Source organism: Clarias gariepinus, chromosome 2, assembly GCF_024256425.1.
Source record: "Clarias gariepinus isolate MV-2021 ecotype Netherlands chromosome 2, CGAR_prim_01v2, whole genome shotgun sequence".
NCBI classification, from domain to species: domain Eukaryota; kingdom Metazoa; phylum Chordata; class Actinopteri; order Siluriformes; family Clariidae; genus Clarias; species Clarias gariepinus.
The window spans coordinates 25,367,690-25,387,544 of NC_071101.1; the positions used below are offsets into that span (position 1 = coordinate 25,367,690).

The window sequence follows — 19,855 nt, forward strand, 5'->3', positions numbered from 1 at the left end:
CTCTTTTATCTAAACGGAATGATCAAACACTCAAAAGGAAATAAGGTATTTAATTAGACTGCCATTGACCAGGGTGGCGCTTTATGTTTAAACAGATAAGATGTGAAGATGTGTGCATTCTGGAACCCTTTCTTGACTTCGAACCCTTGCTGAAATGGTTGCTAAAGTGCTTGGAGGGCGATGTTAGCTGCCTTAGAAGCTTGGAGCCGTGCTATCTCAATTGTTTCTGAATCTGTTGCTCATATGATGTTGCGCTGCACCACTTACGCTTGACACCAATTCAACTCTCCTGCTGATTCCATGAACTGGTCAAGCATTCTGTCATATAGGTAGGTTAGGATGCACGTGCAGGTAAACAGAGTTTTATTCAACTTAGCAAACAGTATCAAGACTTTGGTCAAGATTAATGTTTGGGTGCAGGCAAGGGTCAGGCTATCAACAAACAACATAAACTGGAGGCAGCAAGAGCAAGATAAGGAAACCAGAAACAGGATCAGAGCCAGATAAACAACCACTAAACAAAAGGTTGGTATGGATAACACATATCATATATTTTGATCCTATATTCTGTGTGTGCACGTGACTGTGATAAGACTCAGGTGTGCATGATCAACAGTCAGGTGAATGTGAGAATAAGAGAGTCTGTAATGGAGGTGTGTTATGTTATCAGTCATCTTAGTAGGTTTGTAGGCCACACTGTACTATTTATATATAGTCCTTGTCTTAGCTTTAATACATTGTTTTTTCTGTCTCAGAGAAACCTATATGATATAATAAATAAAACAAAATTATATTGTTGAATTTAGTCTAGTTCGGTTCAGTAATTGATTCTTTTGTCATGCAGATAAGATCGGAAAAATAAGCATGGCATTATCTTTGCATTTGTCATGATATCTTTGCATTTGCCATGATGTCACTACACCCCTAGGGCACTGGGTCCTAGCTATTTGCAATAAGAAATTTGGTGCAATAAAAAGATTATAAGGTTGCAGCTTCCCTATGTTGAGAAACCTTTCTTTGTTTTCTGCCATTGATAGCGGGTTAATGACTGGGAGTGAACTAAATACCTTTCCAGTAATTCTTGTAAAGTGCATTATGCAAGGTTGATTATTGTATACTTATCCACGTAATTATTCTTCATATATACACAGTGCCATGAATGACATTTATGTGAAAAGTACCATAACAAGCAAAAAAAGGGCCCCTAACTTAGAGTTTTGTAGCCAACCACGCCTACTGTATCCTAACTATCAGTATAAAATTCATTACCTATAATTAACCACATTAAATTAATAGATTTTTATACTGTAGTATTTATGTCCTTATATACTGTGGTACTTATATTTGTTTCTGCTAAGGTACTTATAAACAAGTAACATATAAAACCATAAAATATAAAAATATGTTTTTTGAATGTAAATATTTTCCTAATGTTTAATTTATAACTTGCTAAACATCGTGTGGTTAGTTTTTTGAGAACATCCTATTTCCTCCATGTCAAAAGTAATAGACAAAGTGATATGAGATCTTCTCTCTGACTAATATAAGACTGGAATTGACACACTAGTTTCAGTTCTCAGGAACTCACAGAGACCATATTTACATTTTCGATGTGAGATTAGAAGTAAATGATTTAGTTTAAATCAAGCATTGTCTGTCACCTAGATCTTGGATAAAAAATTGAAGCAGCTGATGTATAATCTGTTTTACCATACTCATTATATGGTAAATTGTACTGTAAGTGCGTCATATACTGTAATAATTGAGAACACCACCTCATTTACGCTTTTTTCTTTTTAAAAATTGTTATTATTTATTTCTAAATCCTAATCTCAATAAAAATTGACTTAACATCACTTTAATATACATTTGCTGATGTAAATCTCCTACATCAATGTTCAGTTCTGCAGCTAATAAAATGGTACTTTTTATTAATTTTTTTATTTACTTCCTTCCCAGTGCTTTTGAGGCCATTGTTATTCATCATAGCAGCCTAAATGTGTGCCAGTAACATTATATACCTGGACACACACCCCATGTTTTATGATTAAAGCGCAGCGCTTGATAGCCAGGGTTAGAATATCACAAAGTCTGGCATATTAAATTGGCACCTGCTCTGTGTGTTCAGCTGCCATTTAGAATATCAGTGTAGATTTCCTCTTGCAGTGTAAATACTTAGCGTTTGCACACAATTTTCCAAAATAAAAATTCTGGTAATCATTATGCTTAGATCTGGCTTGATGCATTTAAAATAATTTATATTTTCTCTAGGTATTTTATATATATATATATATATATATATATATATATATATATATATATATATATATATATAAATATTTAATTGTATAGAATTTTGTTAATTGTACTATATTGCCAGATCATAGATCAATAATGGGACAGCTTAATCATTTTAGAGCCTTATATACAGTATATAATTAAAAAAAAAAAAAAAAAAAAAAAAAAAAAAATATATATATATATATATATATATATATATATATATATATATATTATCACATGTAATAAACCATAATTTTTATAATTTTTAATGCAAAATTTTTATTGAAGGAACCATAAAGATCATTTTCATTTTCACAGTTTAAACTAAGCGCTTGGTACATATTAAATTCAATTATATTTGTATAACACTTTACACGATCAAAAGAATTATTTAGGTTTATATGAAATGTGAATATGTATAAATTAAAATGATAAGATTGTTCCTGATGAGCAAGCTGAGGACGACGGCGACAGTGGCAAGGAAAAAATTTGATAATTTGAGTTGCACTGCATGGATTACTTTCATTTCACTATACTTATATAGTCACAATACGAAAAGCGATTTTACGATTTTAATTTGTGATTTTAATTTGCTAGTGAGCATAAAGATGATGATTATTATTTTTAAAAATCTAATAATTACATTTATAAATTTCCACTGCACGGATTACTTTAATTTTACTAGACTTATATAGTGACAATAAAGACTCTTGCATAACAGTGTGATAGGTAAAGGCTCGGCAACGTTATGTGGCAATAAAATGAAGTCAGCCGACGACCGGAATGTACTGAATGACCAGGTTATCACATCAATGAAGTTTTTCTTTCCTGATGACATGGACATATTCCAGGACTTACAGAGTGGTTCTGAGAGCATGAGGAATAGATTTTACACATAAACTGGACACTGTATAGATTTTACACATGAACTGGAAATTGCATTAAAATCAGTGTAAAAGAGTATAAAAACAACAATTTTGTATAATAAATAATGGCATGGTGAAAAAAGTTATATATTGATCTTCTGAGGTTGTATTTGCCTTATACTGAGATCCACTATAAACTAAATATATACATGAATGTTTGAATAAAATTTACATTTTATTTAAAATAAACTCACCAAAAAATTTTATAACTCAAATCATAGCAAAAAAAAAAAAGATTTTCACAAAGCATTTCAACAGTTTAATCTTCTTTTTGCACAACTCCCAATGTAGCGCTTTCTCGGAGACGATATAAAGCTTAGGGTTGGAGAGCCTTGATCTGGAATAAAGAGCAATGAGTGCTTTATCAGGAGATTATAAACTCTTAGTTCAAGTGACACTGTCAAGTACAAGAGATAACATTCATGTGGTGGCATTCAAGTACTTCCATCAATTAGTCATCTCTCTACTCTTGATATTTAGAACTGTCAACAGAATGCTTTAGACTCACTATAAAAGAAAAATAATTGATTATAGTTTGTTATTAATCCTTTTTTATTTATATAAAAAGGTGGAAAAAAAGAACCTATCAAAGCATGCTTCATACCACAAAAGAAAAACTGAAGCAAATGCAAATGCAGTCAAGTGTTTTAATATAAACAGTCAAATCCGAAATGCTGTTTATGAACACGTGGTTTGAAGAATAGTCTAAGGATCAGGCAATCTGCAAACAGTGAAATAAAAATAAAGAAATCAGAAAAAAAGTACATATCAAAGTCAGAAGAGCTAGGCAAAATAACAGCAGGCTTGGTAAAGTCAGGCAGAGTGTTTATTTTAATGTTGATGTGTTATATCAATGTTAATGATAGGGCTGATCGATGTATACTTCTGTTTTTGACTGAGTCAGTGACTGAACTACTCTGGTGTTTCTCTGACAAATGGGGCCAGCCATACTGTCACCCAGTTGCTAGCATGGTGTCTCTCCCAATGTCTGTCTGTTTGTTTCTTGTTGGCTTGGGCCACTTGTTCTAAGCATCAGTTCACTTCACTTTAAACAAATCATCTATAGCTGTTGAGTCAGTAGAACTGGTATTTTAGTTAAACAAAGGCCAGTGTTATACCAGCATGCGCTGGAATAGAATTAAGTGTGTCACTGAGTGGTGGAGGTATTTTTGCACACATATGGGAGGAACTAGACTTAGTACCCCTAGTTACAAATGATCAATTCTCCTACATTACTCCTTCTACATGATTTTTGGTCTGAGGATGGTCTCCCTATATTAGTCTGATGTTACTTCCAGCTTTTCCAGTAAGCTATGGCCTGGGCACTGTTGCCTGAATGCTATTGGGATGTCTGTCTGGGGTTTTAAAACACAAGAATTACCTGAAACTCAGCAAAGAATAATGTCTATCAGACTTGGCAAAAGTTTAGCCTTTTTGATGTTTTGAGATATTAAGTTGATGATGGTGAATGAATATTTAGTTCCCTTTGTATACTGTAGGCTGTTTATTTTGCCATGTGCGTTCTGTTTTTATTCATGTTTTGTCTCCTCCCATGTATTGTCAGATACACCACAGACCTAGTTCCATGTTTTTTCTTGATTTTTATATCTTTCTACAGAAAATGAAGGTAAATATGAGGATAGGATGAAGAATAGAGAAAACAAAGAATGGGAGTAACTGGACATAAAAATTTTGTTCTCAGATGTCACCTATTTATATATATATAAATTGTTCTTATATCACAGTGAAGGTCTAAAAAAATGTTTATTTCACAAGTCACATATACAATATACATGTTCATAATGAAAAAAGAAATCAACTATTTGGAAAAAAAATTGATAAGCTAAAGAATAACTAAAAATATAGTACAGCACTATGATATCACAAATAATCAATGCATCTTACTGTATTGGCAAGCTAATTAATTATATGTTATATATATTAAATATTATTTTTATATTTTAATCCCATTATTGTTAATTGTAGTACATTTTAAGAGCAACTTTCAAGTTAAAATTTTAAAATAAAATAAAGAGTGAAATGTGCTTGATCTTTCGTAGCATAAAATTAAAACAAACTAAACTAAAATGAGCATTGTTAGTCAACATATACTGTATGTACTGTAAGTTAGAAGTTCTCAAAATGATGCATAAAATGAGCTTGATCTCGTTTGTTTATCTGCTGGCAGGCTTTCTCTACATTCTTGGTTAGACCAGGTGGACCACAGCTGAACACACCAATCTTCCCCACCTTTGGAAAAGAATGAAATAAAAGAGTTAGGGTTAGAAGATTAATTTAAAATCTATATATAATTACTTCTATGACCTCATTCATTTTCAACATTATATTAGATGGATTCATATAAAAAAAAATAAAAGATAATCATATATAAGTGTATGTGTTGCATAAGCTCATATTAGTTATTATGGGGTGATTCATTAATATTAAGCTGATCTTTTCTTAATTATTAATGGGCTAACTCTATTATTTATAGCAACCAGCTTATAGCATAAGATGATAAATATGCACTATACAGATGGCAAGTCGTGATGTAATGATGTTACGAGAGAGAAAACAAAAAATGTGAGGCACCTCAGGATGAACTTCTTGTAGAGAGTTGAAGAAGGCCAAAAATGGTGGGCGACCAAAGTGTGTGATGGAACGCAGGCCAGTGAACAGACTCCTGCTTGACACTTTCTGGAAATGGCGCTCACAAACATACTAGAAAGACAGACGATATGAAGCTATATTGACTATATATAAACTAGCCAATAGAGTTAATAATATATTGTGACAATAAGTTGTGTGAAATGATGCCTATCCCAGCAATATGACAAAATACATTTGGAAAAGTTCCTTACAAGCATGGTGGTCCTCAGGTCAAACTTTTCTGCCAGCTGAGTGATGTAGATGTGTACAGACACCAGCTCCTGTGCATCCATCTCCTCAACTTCTCGTATGATATCTGACACCCACTCAAACTGACGCTGAGTCCGTGTTACCCAGATAAAATACACCTGGTGGAAGATCAGGTATATTGTACTTATGCACTAATAATAAGTCAACTGTAATATCAAGTAAAGTGCTGAATAGTCATAGAAATGTTTTATGTGTTATAGTTTAGATATGTCCTTTAATCACCTTTTTGCATTGAACTTTGAGTTTTGCTGAAGACTTGAAAACGATATCCTTCAGTATAGAAGCAAATGGAGTTACTCCGATGCCTCCTCCCACAAGAACAGAAACCTCAAAATCTTTCCACTCCTGATGACCCTCTCCAAATGGTCCATCCAGATACAGCTGAGCATATTTAAAAGTCCAAAAATTAATTAAAAATTAAACGAAATAAGTTTGCATTTTGCAGAAAAATATAAAAAAAAAACTGCCACCTACTTTAGGATAAGCCCCTAGTTCCTTCAGTCTATCTAGGTTATATAACTCTCGCAGCTTGCTGGTCCAGGGTCCCACCGCGCGGATGTGCAGGCTGAGTGTCTCCTCATGAGGTGCTGAGGTCAGTGTGAAGGGGTGGTACTCATCTGTGCCCAACTCCAGACAAGCGATACGTACCCACTGTCCTGAACGGTAGGTAAAACCCTGTGGCCGCTTAAATTTCAGATGTGTCACTCCTGCCATGGAAGAATTTTACTCAGTGACTCACATCATGTTGAAGATTTCAGACTGTAGTAGCTAAAGCTAAAGTATATAACATTTGGTACCTGAGGGCAGCAGTTCAGCATTGACCACAGGGATCTCCACTTTCTTCCTGCTAAGGCTGATGAGTTTATCCAGAAGGAAGAGGAGAGCAGGTGGAATCAAGTAGATGTAAAAGCGTGGCTGCTGGAGAAGGGCAAAGCTACCATGGATCACAGTCTGGGAGGATAAAAACGCAATTACTCAACAGACCTACCTTTAAATAAAAATAAAATAAATATATATGCATATACAAGGCTTCCAAACAAATTTGCGCCTTATTCTCACCAGGATGTAGATAAGCACGTAAAAATAGTGCGTGATCCAAAACCCTCTGAAACTTATCCGTCTGAAGTAGTGTGAGGCAAAGACATACATAAAGGCCAGGATAAAGAGAAGAATGATCCCAGTCATGCCTGGAAAAAATGATAGTAAGAATAAGAGTAATAAGATATAAAACACATGTAGGTATGTACCATTAAATCCAGCTTTTTACACACTCGATGAACAGTAGCTCTACCTGGTACTGTACAAAAGAACCAGAAGGTCCAGCTTTCTGGTAGCTCTGACCTGTAAATATATTTATCCTTAGACATGGCTCATTACGGCAGTATAAGCATAATGTTATATTATAGAATAATTGGATAAAGACAATAGGAACAAAGATATTGACAGTTCACCCATTATTGGAAAACACATTTGGAAACATGCAGGCAAGGATGCTGAGTTCGCTGACAGAGAAGACGTATAGATTCACTAAATGACCCAGGGTGTGTGTAACTGCAAGATGAGAAGGGATAGATGTTAGATGTAATAAAAATAAGAAAGTACAACCCAACATACAGTATCAGCTTTTTCAGATAAAGAAGCTTGTACTTTAAATCTTTGTAGATGCTAAAACTGATTTACAGTTCCAGTGTAAGCAAATCAATTATACTGAATTGGCAAAAAATAAATTAAAAAAGCCAAGCCATCTGAGATTACCAGTGTTTCATTTGGTAGCTGTTTTGGAGCCTAGCACAATAAACTGCTCCTAAAACTTGTGTAGACTTGAGGTCCCTGACCTGAAAGGAGGATAGCCGTCATTGCCATGAGGCGATGGAGATCTATAGCAGAATCGAACGGAATGTATCTGTTGAGGAAGGTTTCCCTGCACATGGTTATGAGGTTGCGACACACTGTGAGGAGCATGTAGGGGTACAAGAAAGAGATGGCAGCGGCTGAGCCTCGGGACACTAAAACGCCCACCATGGAGGATTCTGTGACACCGGCGGTGCGACCCTGAAATCCGTAGACTACACACAGAGATATTAGTTGAAATAATTAAGTATAATTTACTTATCAATATAGTAGTTATTATTACATAATGAGGAAAATGAAGAAAAAAAGCGAGTGTAGACTCACAATAGCATCTCTCCAGCGCAACCCCAGCAGTGATCCCATAAATGACACCAATGCACACAATATGGCGGCGATAGTTTTCCACAAAGCGTTTAAACTGTTGGATCTTCTGTTGGACACGACTTCTGACGTAGCGCTCTCTATGAGGTTTGACATACACCTTAGGGTTGGAGAGACTCGATCTGGAAAAAAAAGAGCAACAAGTACTTTATTAGGAGATTATGAACTGTTACTTCAAGTGACGCCACATGCCACCATTGAGGTATTTAGACCATATACTCCTGGTTTAAAAGATGACATAATCCATAGTGAAATTTTGCAGACATCATGTCATTGCATGACATCAAGCTAAAAAACACAGCTGGTTTTTGGATGGTAAGCTGAAAATAACAGGGATCACAATAGCTTAGGTAAAGCCTAATGGATCACACTATAATCATATGTGGACATCTGGACATGTAACATGACAAATGGTAAAACATTAAAGCGGCATTTTACAGCATTTAATATCCTTTAAAGTATTGTATTCCTGACGGACATGCAATAGATACTATACACTAGGTGACAAAAATAGATAATATACATTAGGAGGCAAAAAAGCTACTAAAATTCTTACTTTTTCCTTTGCCGAAGTTCCTGGCCATCATCTACAGGGCAATTATATACAAAGTCCCCATCTTCTTTAAATGAGGAACTAAAACTAAAAGAAAATGTACATTTATAGAGTAATACAATAAACACTCACCATCAGGATTAGGCTATGACATGAATTTAAACAGACCATTTTTTCTCATACGTACCTGTGTTTCCTTGTGATAAAGGACACTCGATATTGGCTTAGTCGGTTCATGTCATGCATTTCCATTCCTGCAGTTATTTGACAATGAAATGACAAATGAAACTTTAGCTCAACAGTACCAAAAAACAAGACAGATATTGGATCAGAGACCAATTGACCGACTGCCATCTGTTAAAAACTATTTTTATAGTTGCATGATCAAGTTGAATGCTTCCAATTACACTGAGCTGCTCGACAGTAACGCTAACATAAAGAAATTAGGCTTAGCAATGGATAGAGTCACCACAATTAAAAAACATCTTGAAAATAAACTAAGAGCATAAGCATGCTGATAAATATATTTTAGTACGCACCTGAACATGGTTTCACGTTTCATGTTTTTTTTTTTGTATTTAAATGGCAGATATTATGCAAAATAACTTTTTGGCCATTTCACAAATCTAGTTGGGTCCCCAGTGTGCATGTACCAAACAAACCAAAAATCTAAAAAAAAAACTTTTATTAACCTATTTCTATTTTTGTATTGGCCGGGGCTTAAACAAGCCAATTAGATTTTTCCCAATGTGACCTCATCAACAGCTCTGCTGTTCTCTTGTGAGACAGTGGCTCAGCATTAACTCATTTAAGTAGACAGTGAAAAGGTGCATTTAGAGGAGAAGTGAAAGAGTTTGAAAATACATGATCCAAAGTAGCCTTTTTTTTCTTGGAGCTTGTATCTAAAAAAAACACCCTGTTGCAACAGCCCAGTCAAATCCAGCTCATAGACATAAAACAACAGAATAAACTGATCTTTTAAATAGTTTTCTATGTAGACTTTTAATTATACTTTAAACTTCCTTGTGCACCCCCCAGGTTGGGAATCACGGATCTAGGGGGTAACTGGAGCATTATCACACACACTTTGGGTGACCTATGTTAACTTTAAAAGAAATTGTAAAATATTGGATCTTTAATGGATTGCTGTTGTAATTGCAAGGTAAAAGTACTGAGCAAGAAAACACCTTTGATGTTAAGTTGTGCAAACTGGAGGACATTTTCATGGTCTTGCAGTAAAAGGTGAAAGTCTTCCCAGGTAATGTGATCTTTGTTGTCAAAGCCTGCAGCATGGAGCATAGATTCTATAGCCTCCTCAGCCTGATGCTTTGAGAGGACATTGCTAGAGGTGTCCATAAAAGACCTAAACAGATATATGAAAAGACAAATAACAATTTTAGGGTCTTGACCTGTAAAGATAACCTGCAATTTGGAAATTAACTGCATACTGCGATACAAATTAGTGTCTAGGCTTATGTACTTAAATAAGCCTTAACACTATGACAAATTCATTAATTATTAGGTGAACAAATAAGCCAATATTTAAATATTTAAATATTAACCTGAGTAAAGAACAAAAATCCTCCTTAGATAAGAAGCCTTCTCCTTTAATGTCATGCATGGAGAATAGTAGCTTGGACTTCTCCTCTGGGGTTCCTGAAGTAGAGATTAACAACAAGGTAACATATTCAAAATAAATAGGGCACAAAAACAAAAGTAACACATTTATGAACAACTTCGGGTCACGTTGTTCTTTTTTAAGTTAAAACTTATGTTAAAAAGTTGACCTTTCATGAAGATGACCAGAACATTAAAGAACTCTTGAAAAGAGAGGTATCCATTGCCATCCTTATCTGCCAGAGAAAACATGGACTCCACAAACGGCGAATCAGGCTTCAGCCCGAGCGCATGGGCAAACTCAGCTCCTGTAAGCTCACACTGAAGAGCTTCTTTGGTTTTCTTGGAGGATACGTGACTCAGATCTCCTGCATCACTTTTATCAATATCTAGAATCTGAGACACGAGAAAAAATTTAAAACATTGAAATGTCAGATTTCACACTCGACTACAGTACAAACAACACTGCATGAAGAAGGCTCTGGCTAATTTATTTGTAAAACACCCATTTCCTTCCTCTCTCTCTCTCTCTCTCACACACACACACACACACACACACACACAAATGATTGCTAATTGGGTGTCCAGTTCCTACCTTTGCAAATGCATGTCTGAAAAAGGTCTCCACTATCTGAGCTCGCTGCTTTTTGCTCACAGCCTCCTTCAGCAGTTCTTTCTCACTCATCTGGGTCACTATCAGATGCTGGGTCGTTTCTATCAAGTCACACTGTAGCTGATCCATAAACTCGGATCTTTGCACAATGTTCTCAAAAAACAAAACCTGAAGACATTTTTAAAATATATGTTTATTACGGCATTCCAACAACACATGCGTTTTAGTTAATTAGACTTCAAAGAGATAGTTCAGATTTCAGATTTAAGTCTGTCTTAAATTTAAATTGAGCTGCATATAAGTACGTACATTATCATACGTCTTGGTCAGTATCATGATGTTTGTTACCCAGAATGGAAATAGCCGTATGACTAACCAGAATTAGTCATTTGGCTATTTCAGTTCAGTTTGTACAAAATATTCATAGTTTAGCTCATTGGGAATGCAGAGGCTTCATATGAGTCTCAGATGAACTTTGGAATGTGTTTTTGCATGGAACGAGGGTTGAAAAATTACTTACAGTGTACTCGTATTACAGGTGACAAATTAATGACTGGTGTTCAGCGCAGGAAAATGTATAATTACCAAGACCTCTGGTAATATTTGTATGCACCTCAATTTTGATTTAAGAAAAATCCAAACTGTTCCTTTAAGCTTAAATCATGCAAACTGCAGAAATGTTGAACATATTTATTATTTTTACCAGATCATATTCTTTGGGGATTTTCAGGAGTAGGGCACGGTGATGGTGATCATTGGAGAGAAACACTTCAAGGAGGTCCTGAGTGCCAAGGTTATGAGTGCGCACAGGGGAACAATTTTCGCCATAAATCTGGAGCCGCTTCTTTTCATCGATCTCCAGGCTGACATACTGAGGAGAATCTGAATATCCTTGCCACTCAAGAGCTAGACAAATAGACAGCACAGGAGGATTGCCTTTTTGACATTTTTTTTTATATCATACAGTCAACCAGTTATAACTTGGGCTGCACAAACTACCTCTGATTCCATGAGCGGTGGGTTTGTCTTTAGTAGGGCCTTGAGTCCTTTTCAGAAACCTCTTGTACTTAGTTGCCCGGATTTGGGCCACCATGTAAGCCACGAGAAAACTCACTATTTAAGAAAGAAGAAATAAGCATATTTTTAAACCTTTGATGAACGTTAAGGAGCTCAGCTTTGGATCTAAATTAATGCAAACATCGTACTGACCTACAGGGAAGAAAAAAAGAGAAATAACAAAAATGCCAAAGCCTGCTTTGCTGCCATTGTCGAAGAAACTCATAGAAGTAGCATTAGTGCAAGGATAAAGTAAGGAGGATGAGATAATCTGAGGCTGAGGGCAGGGATCACCTGTAGGTGACAGAGAATAACCGGTTAAAATATGTAAAAACACACAGTGTAAGGTGATGTATAAGTTTTGAATTAATTGTACCATTTAGCCAGAAAAACACATTCTCCTGTATGTCTCCAATCTCTGCACCAGTGGTACTGAGAAGTACATCACGATATGTGGTGTTCCGTATAGCTTGGATCTCTTTCTCTGTAAACAAGCTATGAAGATTATATTTTTTTTATAAATTATATAATTTGGCTAAGACCCCTTTCAAATGATATATTGCATTTATGTCAAAATTCAGGTTAGAAGTTTTTTTTTTGTCAGCATTGTGTTAGTGGTCTCAGGTTAGAATTTTAAAACATCAAGATACATCAGACATTATTAAATTTCATAAACAGGCATAAAAGAAATTCTTTTTTCTGTTGCTGGAAAGAAAATATATTAATTTTCTGATTTTTGCAGAAAACTGATAAATGAAAATAAAAAAAAATGATTTATTCTAGATGTAAAATTTTTACTGTCATTTAAAAGCTCAGTGATTAGCGATTGCATTTTCTATCAGACATAGCTTACATAGTCTTACTGATGAGGTCCGATTAAAAAAAAAAAAAAGAATTATGGGCAAATATAAAATGTTTATCATATAATTAATATCCTACCCATTTTGTTGGTTTTCAAACCAGAACCGGTCTGCATTTCTAATGCGTTCAAACTGGTCCAGGACAATGGAAGTAAACACTGGACCTGGTCCCTCGTTTATCTCCAGCAGAGCTCCTAAGAACAACTCCAACCTGTTGATATCATTTCCATAAAGCTTGGCCAGCTCCACAAATATCTACAAAGATATTGAAAACCAGATACTGAAAATGGACAGTCAAAGGACAGCAAGATGGGTATTTTCAGGAAACACTACATTTTATGTATGAATGTATTATAGCTAATATGGTAGTGTAAGCTACTGTACATACCTCTGGATGAGCCATGCTCAGGTTAAAATTAATCTCTTCCCAGGTCCTGACAGGTGGAATGTTGAGAGCCTCTCTGATTTGGTTATAGCTGGCCAGCCCAAAATCTCTACCTCTCAGAATGGCCATGGCCACAGCATCAGTGCGCGAGAGCTGCAAGGAACCGTACATGTAGTCTGCACAGGAACGGTAAAAGAGGATAGATGTTCATTACTGGTTCAAGATTTTTTCTAAAAAGCAAGAGTAGAAAAAAGCAACAAAAAGATAAAGTAACCTCGCAAATCCTCAGTAATTATGGGGTCCTCTCTCTCAGTTGTCTGCGAAGCCATACCCATTATCAGATCATCTACATCTTGACCAGATTGTAAATTTGGGCTCTACAGCAAGAAACAAGGTGGTTTATTGTTCAAATTTAAAAAGTTGAAACATAATCAAGAAACACATTTTTTTAATTCTTGACTCACATTTCTGTTCCAAAAACTGTTGCACAAGCGGAGTGCTGGAGAAGTGCTCCCATCGAGGTTAGTAACATTTCTGTAGTGACATGTCCTGTTTCTAAAAAACAAAATACAGTTAACAACATTAATTATTTTTAATTACTTAGCATAAAAAAAGAAAAAAGGGTCAATTCTCCTATTCCTTTAAAAGAGAACTAACTGTTTTTCTATGCATAGTAATTTATACAGTTATTTATTGCATGATTTGACTGGTACAGTGGAAACAGCATTTCATGCTTCATAGATTCATTTCTGCTCTTTTAAAATGCATGTGTGGTTATAGTGGCACTGTGTGTGCCAACAAGACTCTATGGCTTGTAATAAACTGTGTAAAACAGGCATATGTCTATAATGTGATTTTGGTGCATATTACTGTGGTAGCATAATATGACACTGCAAGAGGCCCACCTTATTTCTGTAAGTCCATCTACACAATGATTTCTGGTGCCACCAGTGTTACGCGGTATTACAATATAAATAAGCTCAATCCAGGGACATATGGAACATAAATTGAGCTCGGAAATATGGATTTGTATTTTGTACTTCAGTCAGTTCTGTAAAATGTGTCTTTGCAGGTATTTACCTCATATAGACACCAGAGGGAAGCACAGTTAAATCCAAAGCGATTGTTACAATCTGAAACTCAGGAGAAATTCCTGGATCCACAGATTTCTGATAGCCTAGGAGTGTTTTAAAAGAAAGTCATGAATACATCTGGAAAATCATATATCAACATTACCTTTTTTCAGAATAAAATAGTCACAGCATATAGAATAGCCTGTATTGTGTGGGCCGTTATGTAAACATGACATCTGATTTAGAAAAAACAAACAAACAAACAAACAAACAAACAAACAGAAAACAAAAGTTTCATAGAACATATCTGAATTTTAATAAAAATTCTGTTTAAATGTTTGATGCAACCTTTCACACTATCCAAGTTTGTTTTTGCAGTAAGGGTAATAAAAAAAATAAAAAAAACTTTTTCAGCAGAAATGATAACCCAGGCTTGAGTTAACCTTCACTGACGTAGCTGAAGCCCACTGTGCGCATTAAACAGAACCTCAAGTGGTAACTCACTAAGCCACAGGTAAGTAGAGCATGTCAGCTCACCACAACAGCTACACACACACACACACACACACACACTACCCCTCTGACCTCTCACCTGAGTATGGAGGCACTGAGAATCCTAGATACGCAGGAAGCCATTCATAGAATGCTATATTCTGATAAAAGAAAAAAAAAAGTTTTGCACTGTTTATGGAGAAATAGACCATGCAAACAAATCAAATAATAATAATCTATATCACGTATTGACTCTTGCTTAAGGCAATGGTTTTCTTCACCATTTAGTATCATGTACTGACTCATGACTTGGGCAACTACTTATTTGGCACCTGAAATAGGCTGTAGTTTAAACAAAAGTGTGTTAAGCCCTGTTGCAGAAAGTATGTGAGGCAACCATGCAGGTGGACAGACAAACAAATTGGTACTTCCATCGACCTCTTGTGGTTTCTAAATAACAGATGACTTTTCTCTCTACCTGAAATGTGGCAATAACCCTCTTCCTGGCGTTTTGAAAAAGCTCCTCATCTGACCATGATGGGTGTTCCTTCTGTAGTTGAGTAGCAAGGTAATTATGGTAACGAAACCAAACAATGGCCTCAGCTACTGTGAAAAGGTTCTCATTGGCCCAGGCATTCCCAAATTCTGCGGAGACAAAATGCTCAGTAAACACAATGGATTTACACGTGGATTCGCATACATCACACCTGTACTGTTTATTTTAGAAGTTAGACTGTTTTTGACACAGATGGCTTCTCTTTGTGTAACTTGCATATTAAGCTCTGCCAGCTGAAAGAAACCTTGCTGATGACATCTGACAATTTGATAAATATGTTTCCTTAGGCAAACTTAAGTTCATTGAGACCTGCGTTACCACAGATTATGTGGCAAAAATAAATAACAAACTACTGTAACAAAAGGCAACGACACAAACAACAAAAATACAGTAATTGTGGGATTTAATTTGAAAAAAGTATAGGGCTAGATAAACAGCAAAAAAAAAAAAAGAAAAGTCATTGAAAACATTCTGAAACATTGCACTATTTCATAGTTTGAATCAACAGAGAAATAAAAGATTTTGCAATTTTATTGAAAAATAAAAATAAAAACTACCATAGAGCCCTGCTGGACCGGTCTCTCCCGTGGAGGGGTCTGGAGCGCTCCACATAAAATTATTACTGGCAGTCTTCAAGGGCATGTCAGAAGAAGGTCCTGAAGACAAAAGCCCTCCTTGGAAACTCCTCAGGGAATCACACCAAGAACTGGAGGTGCCATAAATCGAGCTGCCATCAATCCAAGCTGTCACTTGGTTCACCTGTAAGGAAATGAACCCCCAGTTTATGAATAATAAAATTATTCACTTGAAAAATATTTTTACATAGCAGTGTTTGGGAGTTTAAATAGTTTAGAAAAAATCTAAAAAAATGGTTAAAATATATGAAGGGTCTATTATGCTCAAAATACAAACTGCTTATTTAATTTCTACAGCAAAAAGATATCTATAAATAACAGTCACAAAAATATGTTTTGTTAATGTTACTTCATTTCTAACAAAAAAAAAATGAGCAATAGATTGAATTGTTCGTACTAATAGAGCATGTATATCTGTTTGGCTTCATTTTGGATGTAGATCTCGTCTTTAGTCTAAATTCACTACGCTCAGTTCCAGACTAGTGTTACCTGTTTTCTAGGGTTGTTTGGACTCTGTCCACTACTGTGGTCCCACTGTACACGTTGAAACTGGAGAAGGACTTCTTCTGTGGAGTTTTTCCCAAAGACGGGGTCATCCTTTGAGATCATGACGTCCATGAACTCAGAAGGGCATCCAGGTCTTCGGGATTCCATAATCTCAAACATTACATGTTGACCTAGCCGCCATCGTAGATTTGTCAGAATAGACATACAATGAATTAACTGTCAGAATGAAATGCTGTATAATGCTATAATAAAAATAACTGAAGGTGGTACTTACCAAAAAATAAAGAGAGGACTGTTCGATTATGGAATGATATGTAGCCAGAAGGGCCACGTGTCAATGCATTACTCGTGTGCCGTGGATTGGGTAGGTGCAGTTGTTTAATTTGTAAAACTCCATCCGCGTAGTGAGCGGACAGGAGGCGCATGAGAGGTGCACCTGTTCAACAAACATTCACAGTGCTGGGATCAGGTTCCTTAGATGTGGGACAAATCAGGACAAATAGTAGGATTTTAGGCCTCCTGAAAGGTTCATGCACTGGCCCTTCAAACATCGTTCATTCTCCGGGACAGTTTTTGCACCCAGGAGCCCATTAAGCCTGTGTTTAACTCAGGCCCTTTATACCTTCTATTTTGTTTTGTTTTTTCTATAACTTCCTTGGTTCCAACCAGCAAATTATAGTGTCCCAAATATCTCTGTGTATAGGGAAAACTTACACTTGTAAGCAACATGTAATTAAAAAAATTCTACTCTACATGTTTTCTATTGGTCTCTCACACATGACAAACATTTGCTATTACACATGTAATTAAATGTGTTTCTTTAAATGTTCTTTTCCTGTATCCCTTCCTTGTATACCTTTATGTGCCTCCATACAGTAGGTATAAGCAAGTGGGCTTAGATCTTAGAGGCCACTCCATTAGGTCATGGTAATCAGTCCAAGAACCTGGAAACTGTTAGTCCAACCATTCCCTAACTACACAGACGTTTAGGACATCCAATATAATACTTAATAGTATATCAATATAATCATTTGCTAGATAGATCTTTGGTCTTTAACATTTTTGCTGAAGTCACAAGGAACTAAAAACAATTTAGAAAATAACCTTCCCTACTATGTAAAGATTATAAGTATAGTCTGATTATAACTAATGATTTGGCTAATTGTAAGGCCAACAACAACAAAAAAAAAAAACTTGAAGAACTTGAACAAATTATTCCCCTTTCTGTAAAGAAAGTCATTTACTGATGTATGGCACATTTATTCTGGTGTACCCTTTGCAAAACTGGTTCCATCTTACACCCTAAAGGATATTTTAGAAAAAAGGTTTCCATTTGAGACTAGTTTCCAAGTGAAACCCTTAAGCATTCATGGACTAGCAGGAAACCTAAGTATCTAATATTGTAACATACTTTACACTATTTATAGCTACACATCCAAACTGTTACCTGCTGTCCCCCGACGATGATAGGCCAAGTTATTATACCAGCCATCATATCTCTGCACTTCCCAAGTGATGCCAGAATCTAAGTAAGAGAAAAGACAACTACAATCATAGTACAAATAACATAATGGGTGGACCTCCTAATTAAGCAATGACCCCACATATCAAAAAAGAAATGTAATGTCATTACTGTTGCCAGTTGTCATATGATTTGGAGGTAAGCAAATAACGCTGCACACATAGGGACACACTTATAGTGCAACATACTGTATGGGAAAATATTTGAGGACACCTGACCATAAAACCCATATGTGGTTCTAAACCTGAAAGTTCACAATTGCCTAAAATGTCAGGCATTTAGCATTAATAGCATTGCAGTGTCTCTTAACTGAAACATGTTGCAGCATGACAATGCCACTGTGCACAAAGCAAGCTCCATTAAAATCTTTGCTTTACGGATTAGGTGGTTATGATCAGGTCCACAAACATTTTTGCAATGCATGGCACAGAGTAAGAAAAATCCATCTTCTTGCAATTTGATGTCACATAACATGATGAGCCAATCTATGCCATTATGTTTGAGGAAGGTCCAAGTGTTCTGGAATTACAGAATTCATCTCTAAATCAAAGAAAATGTTAATCTCTTAAGTTTCAAGAATTAAAACTATTTTAAATTAAGCAATATGGTATGTGTTTTGCTTTATAAAGGTATTACTAATTTACTAAGTAAAGTTACTAATGTAAATTGCGCCTGAGCTCAATTTCGCAAAGGCTGTAAACATGTAACATTTTTCATTTTTTCATGTTGTCATTATATGGTGTTGTGTGTAGAATTCTGAGGAAAAAAATGAATTCAATCCTTTGCCTAATGATAAGGCAATGGATTAAATTATTGTTTTTTCTCAGAATGACCCTAATCGGTCATGTGCCCACATATCATGGTTTTGGCTAGAAAGGGCAGCTAAGTTTATTGTCTTTTTTTTTTTAAAGGTAATGTGATTTTCTTTTTAAATTAAGTGTTAGGTTGTAAGACCTAAATGTTTGGTTTAATGATATACCAATACATGGAAAATATGAGCTGACCTCTCCTGTCCTCATACAGACTCACAAAAATTATTGAAATGTGTTAAAATCCCTTATAATAGACTTCCAATCAAAAGTTTGTACCTTCTAATTCCATGATCTTTGCTGATTTTTATTCCTTTCAAAACTGTAAAACAATTCTGAAGGCATCTAAAATGCAATAATCTTCTCTAAACAGTTGATATTGAGATGTGTCTGCTACAGTACTTATGCTCTGTTAGAAGCCTATTTACTTTGCTTACCTGCTGCACAGACAGTCAGAGTCAGCAAGACTAGTTTGCACCATGCGCTCCTGTGTACATCCATCCTGGAGAGGCACACACACACACACACACACACACACAAGAGTCACACACTTTTCAGGAGACGAGGCACCTGGTAGCCGAGACCCAGCTTGAAAGTCACAGACTTGAAATCACTCAGAGGGACGAAACGTCAAATAAACATAAATCCAAGAAGCGGTCAAGTTTCCCGTGAGCCACTGAGGGCCGGAGTGAGTGAAGCACTGAGAGCGCGCGTGAGCAACGTTATGTGAGCGCGCAACTCAGAAACCGCGCGCGAGCGACAAAGAGAGAGAGAGAGAGAGAGCGCGCGCGGACGCAGCTGCACACAGGACGCGCGG

General features: G+C 35.9%; 1 protein-coding gene across 1 annotated transcript; it reads right to left on the bottom strand.

Moving 5' to 3' along the window:
- Nucleotides 1–5,180: 5,180 nt before the first annotated feature.
- duox (dual oxidase) lies at nucleotides 5,181–19,851 on the bottom strand. Its single transcript, XM_053483624.1, has 33 exons — nucleotides 19,476–19,851; nucleotides 18,155–18,232; nucleotides 16,982–17,143; nucleotides 16,690–16,877; nucleotides 16,123–16,324; nucleotides 15,488–15,654; nucleotides 15,110–15,170; nucleotides 14,525–14,621; nucleotides 13,909–13,999; nucleotides 13,719–13,821; nucleotides 13,448–13,620; nucleotides 13,139–13,314; nucleotides 12,576–12,694; nucleotides 12,353–12,493; nucleotides 12,143–12,256; nucleotides 11,847–12,049; nucleotides 11,126–11,311; nucleotides 10,701–10,926; nucleotides 10,476–10,569; nucleotides 10,101–10,276; nucleotides 9,101–9,167; nucleotides 8,917–9,000; nucleotides 8,304–8,482; nucleotides 7,964–8,194; nucleotides 7,580–7,679; nucleotides 7,420–7,469; nucleotides 7,188–7,315; nucleotides 6,926–7,079; nucleotides 6,603–6,835; nucleotides 6,351–6,509; nucleotides 6,071–6,226; nucleotides 5,802–5,930; nucleotides 5,181–5,459 (listed from the first exon to the last, which is right to left on the bottom strand). Exons 1-33 carry the CDS (start codon nucleotides 19,537–19,539, stop codon nucleotides 5,337–5,339), a joined length of 4,614 nt encoding a protein of 1,537 aa, XP_053339599.1. The 5' UTR covers nucleotides 19,540–19,851; the 3' UTR covers nucleotides 5,181–5,336.
- Nucleotides 19,852–19,855: the final 4 nt, after the last annotated feature.

Coding starts and splice junctions, on each gene's coding strand:
- duox (XM_053483624.1), bottom strand. CDS start 19,539: ATGGATGTACACAGGAGCGCATGGTGCAAACTAGTCTTGCTGACTCTG. Junction 15,171..15,487: donor GGGTTATTGCCACATTTCAG/GTAGAGAGAAAA, acceptor TTCTTTTATCAG/AATATAGCATTCTATGAATG. Junction 9,168..10,100: donor TGCACAACTTAACATCAAAG/GTGTTTTCTTGC, acceptor AAATAACTGCAG/GAATGGAAATGCATGACATG.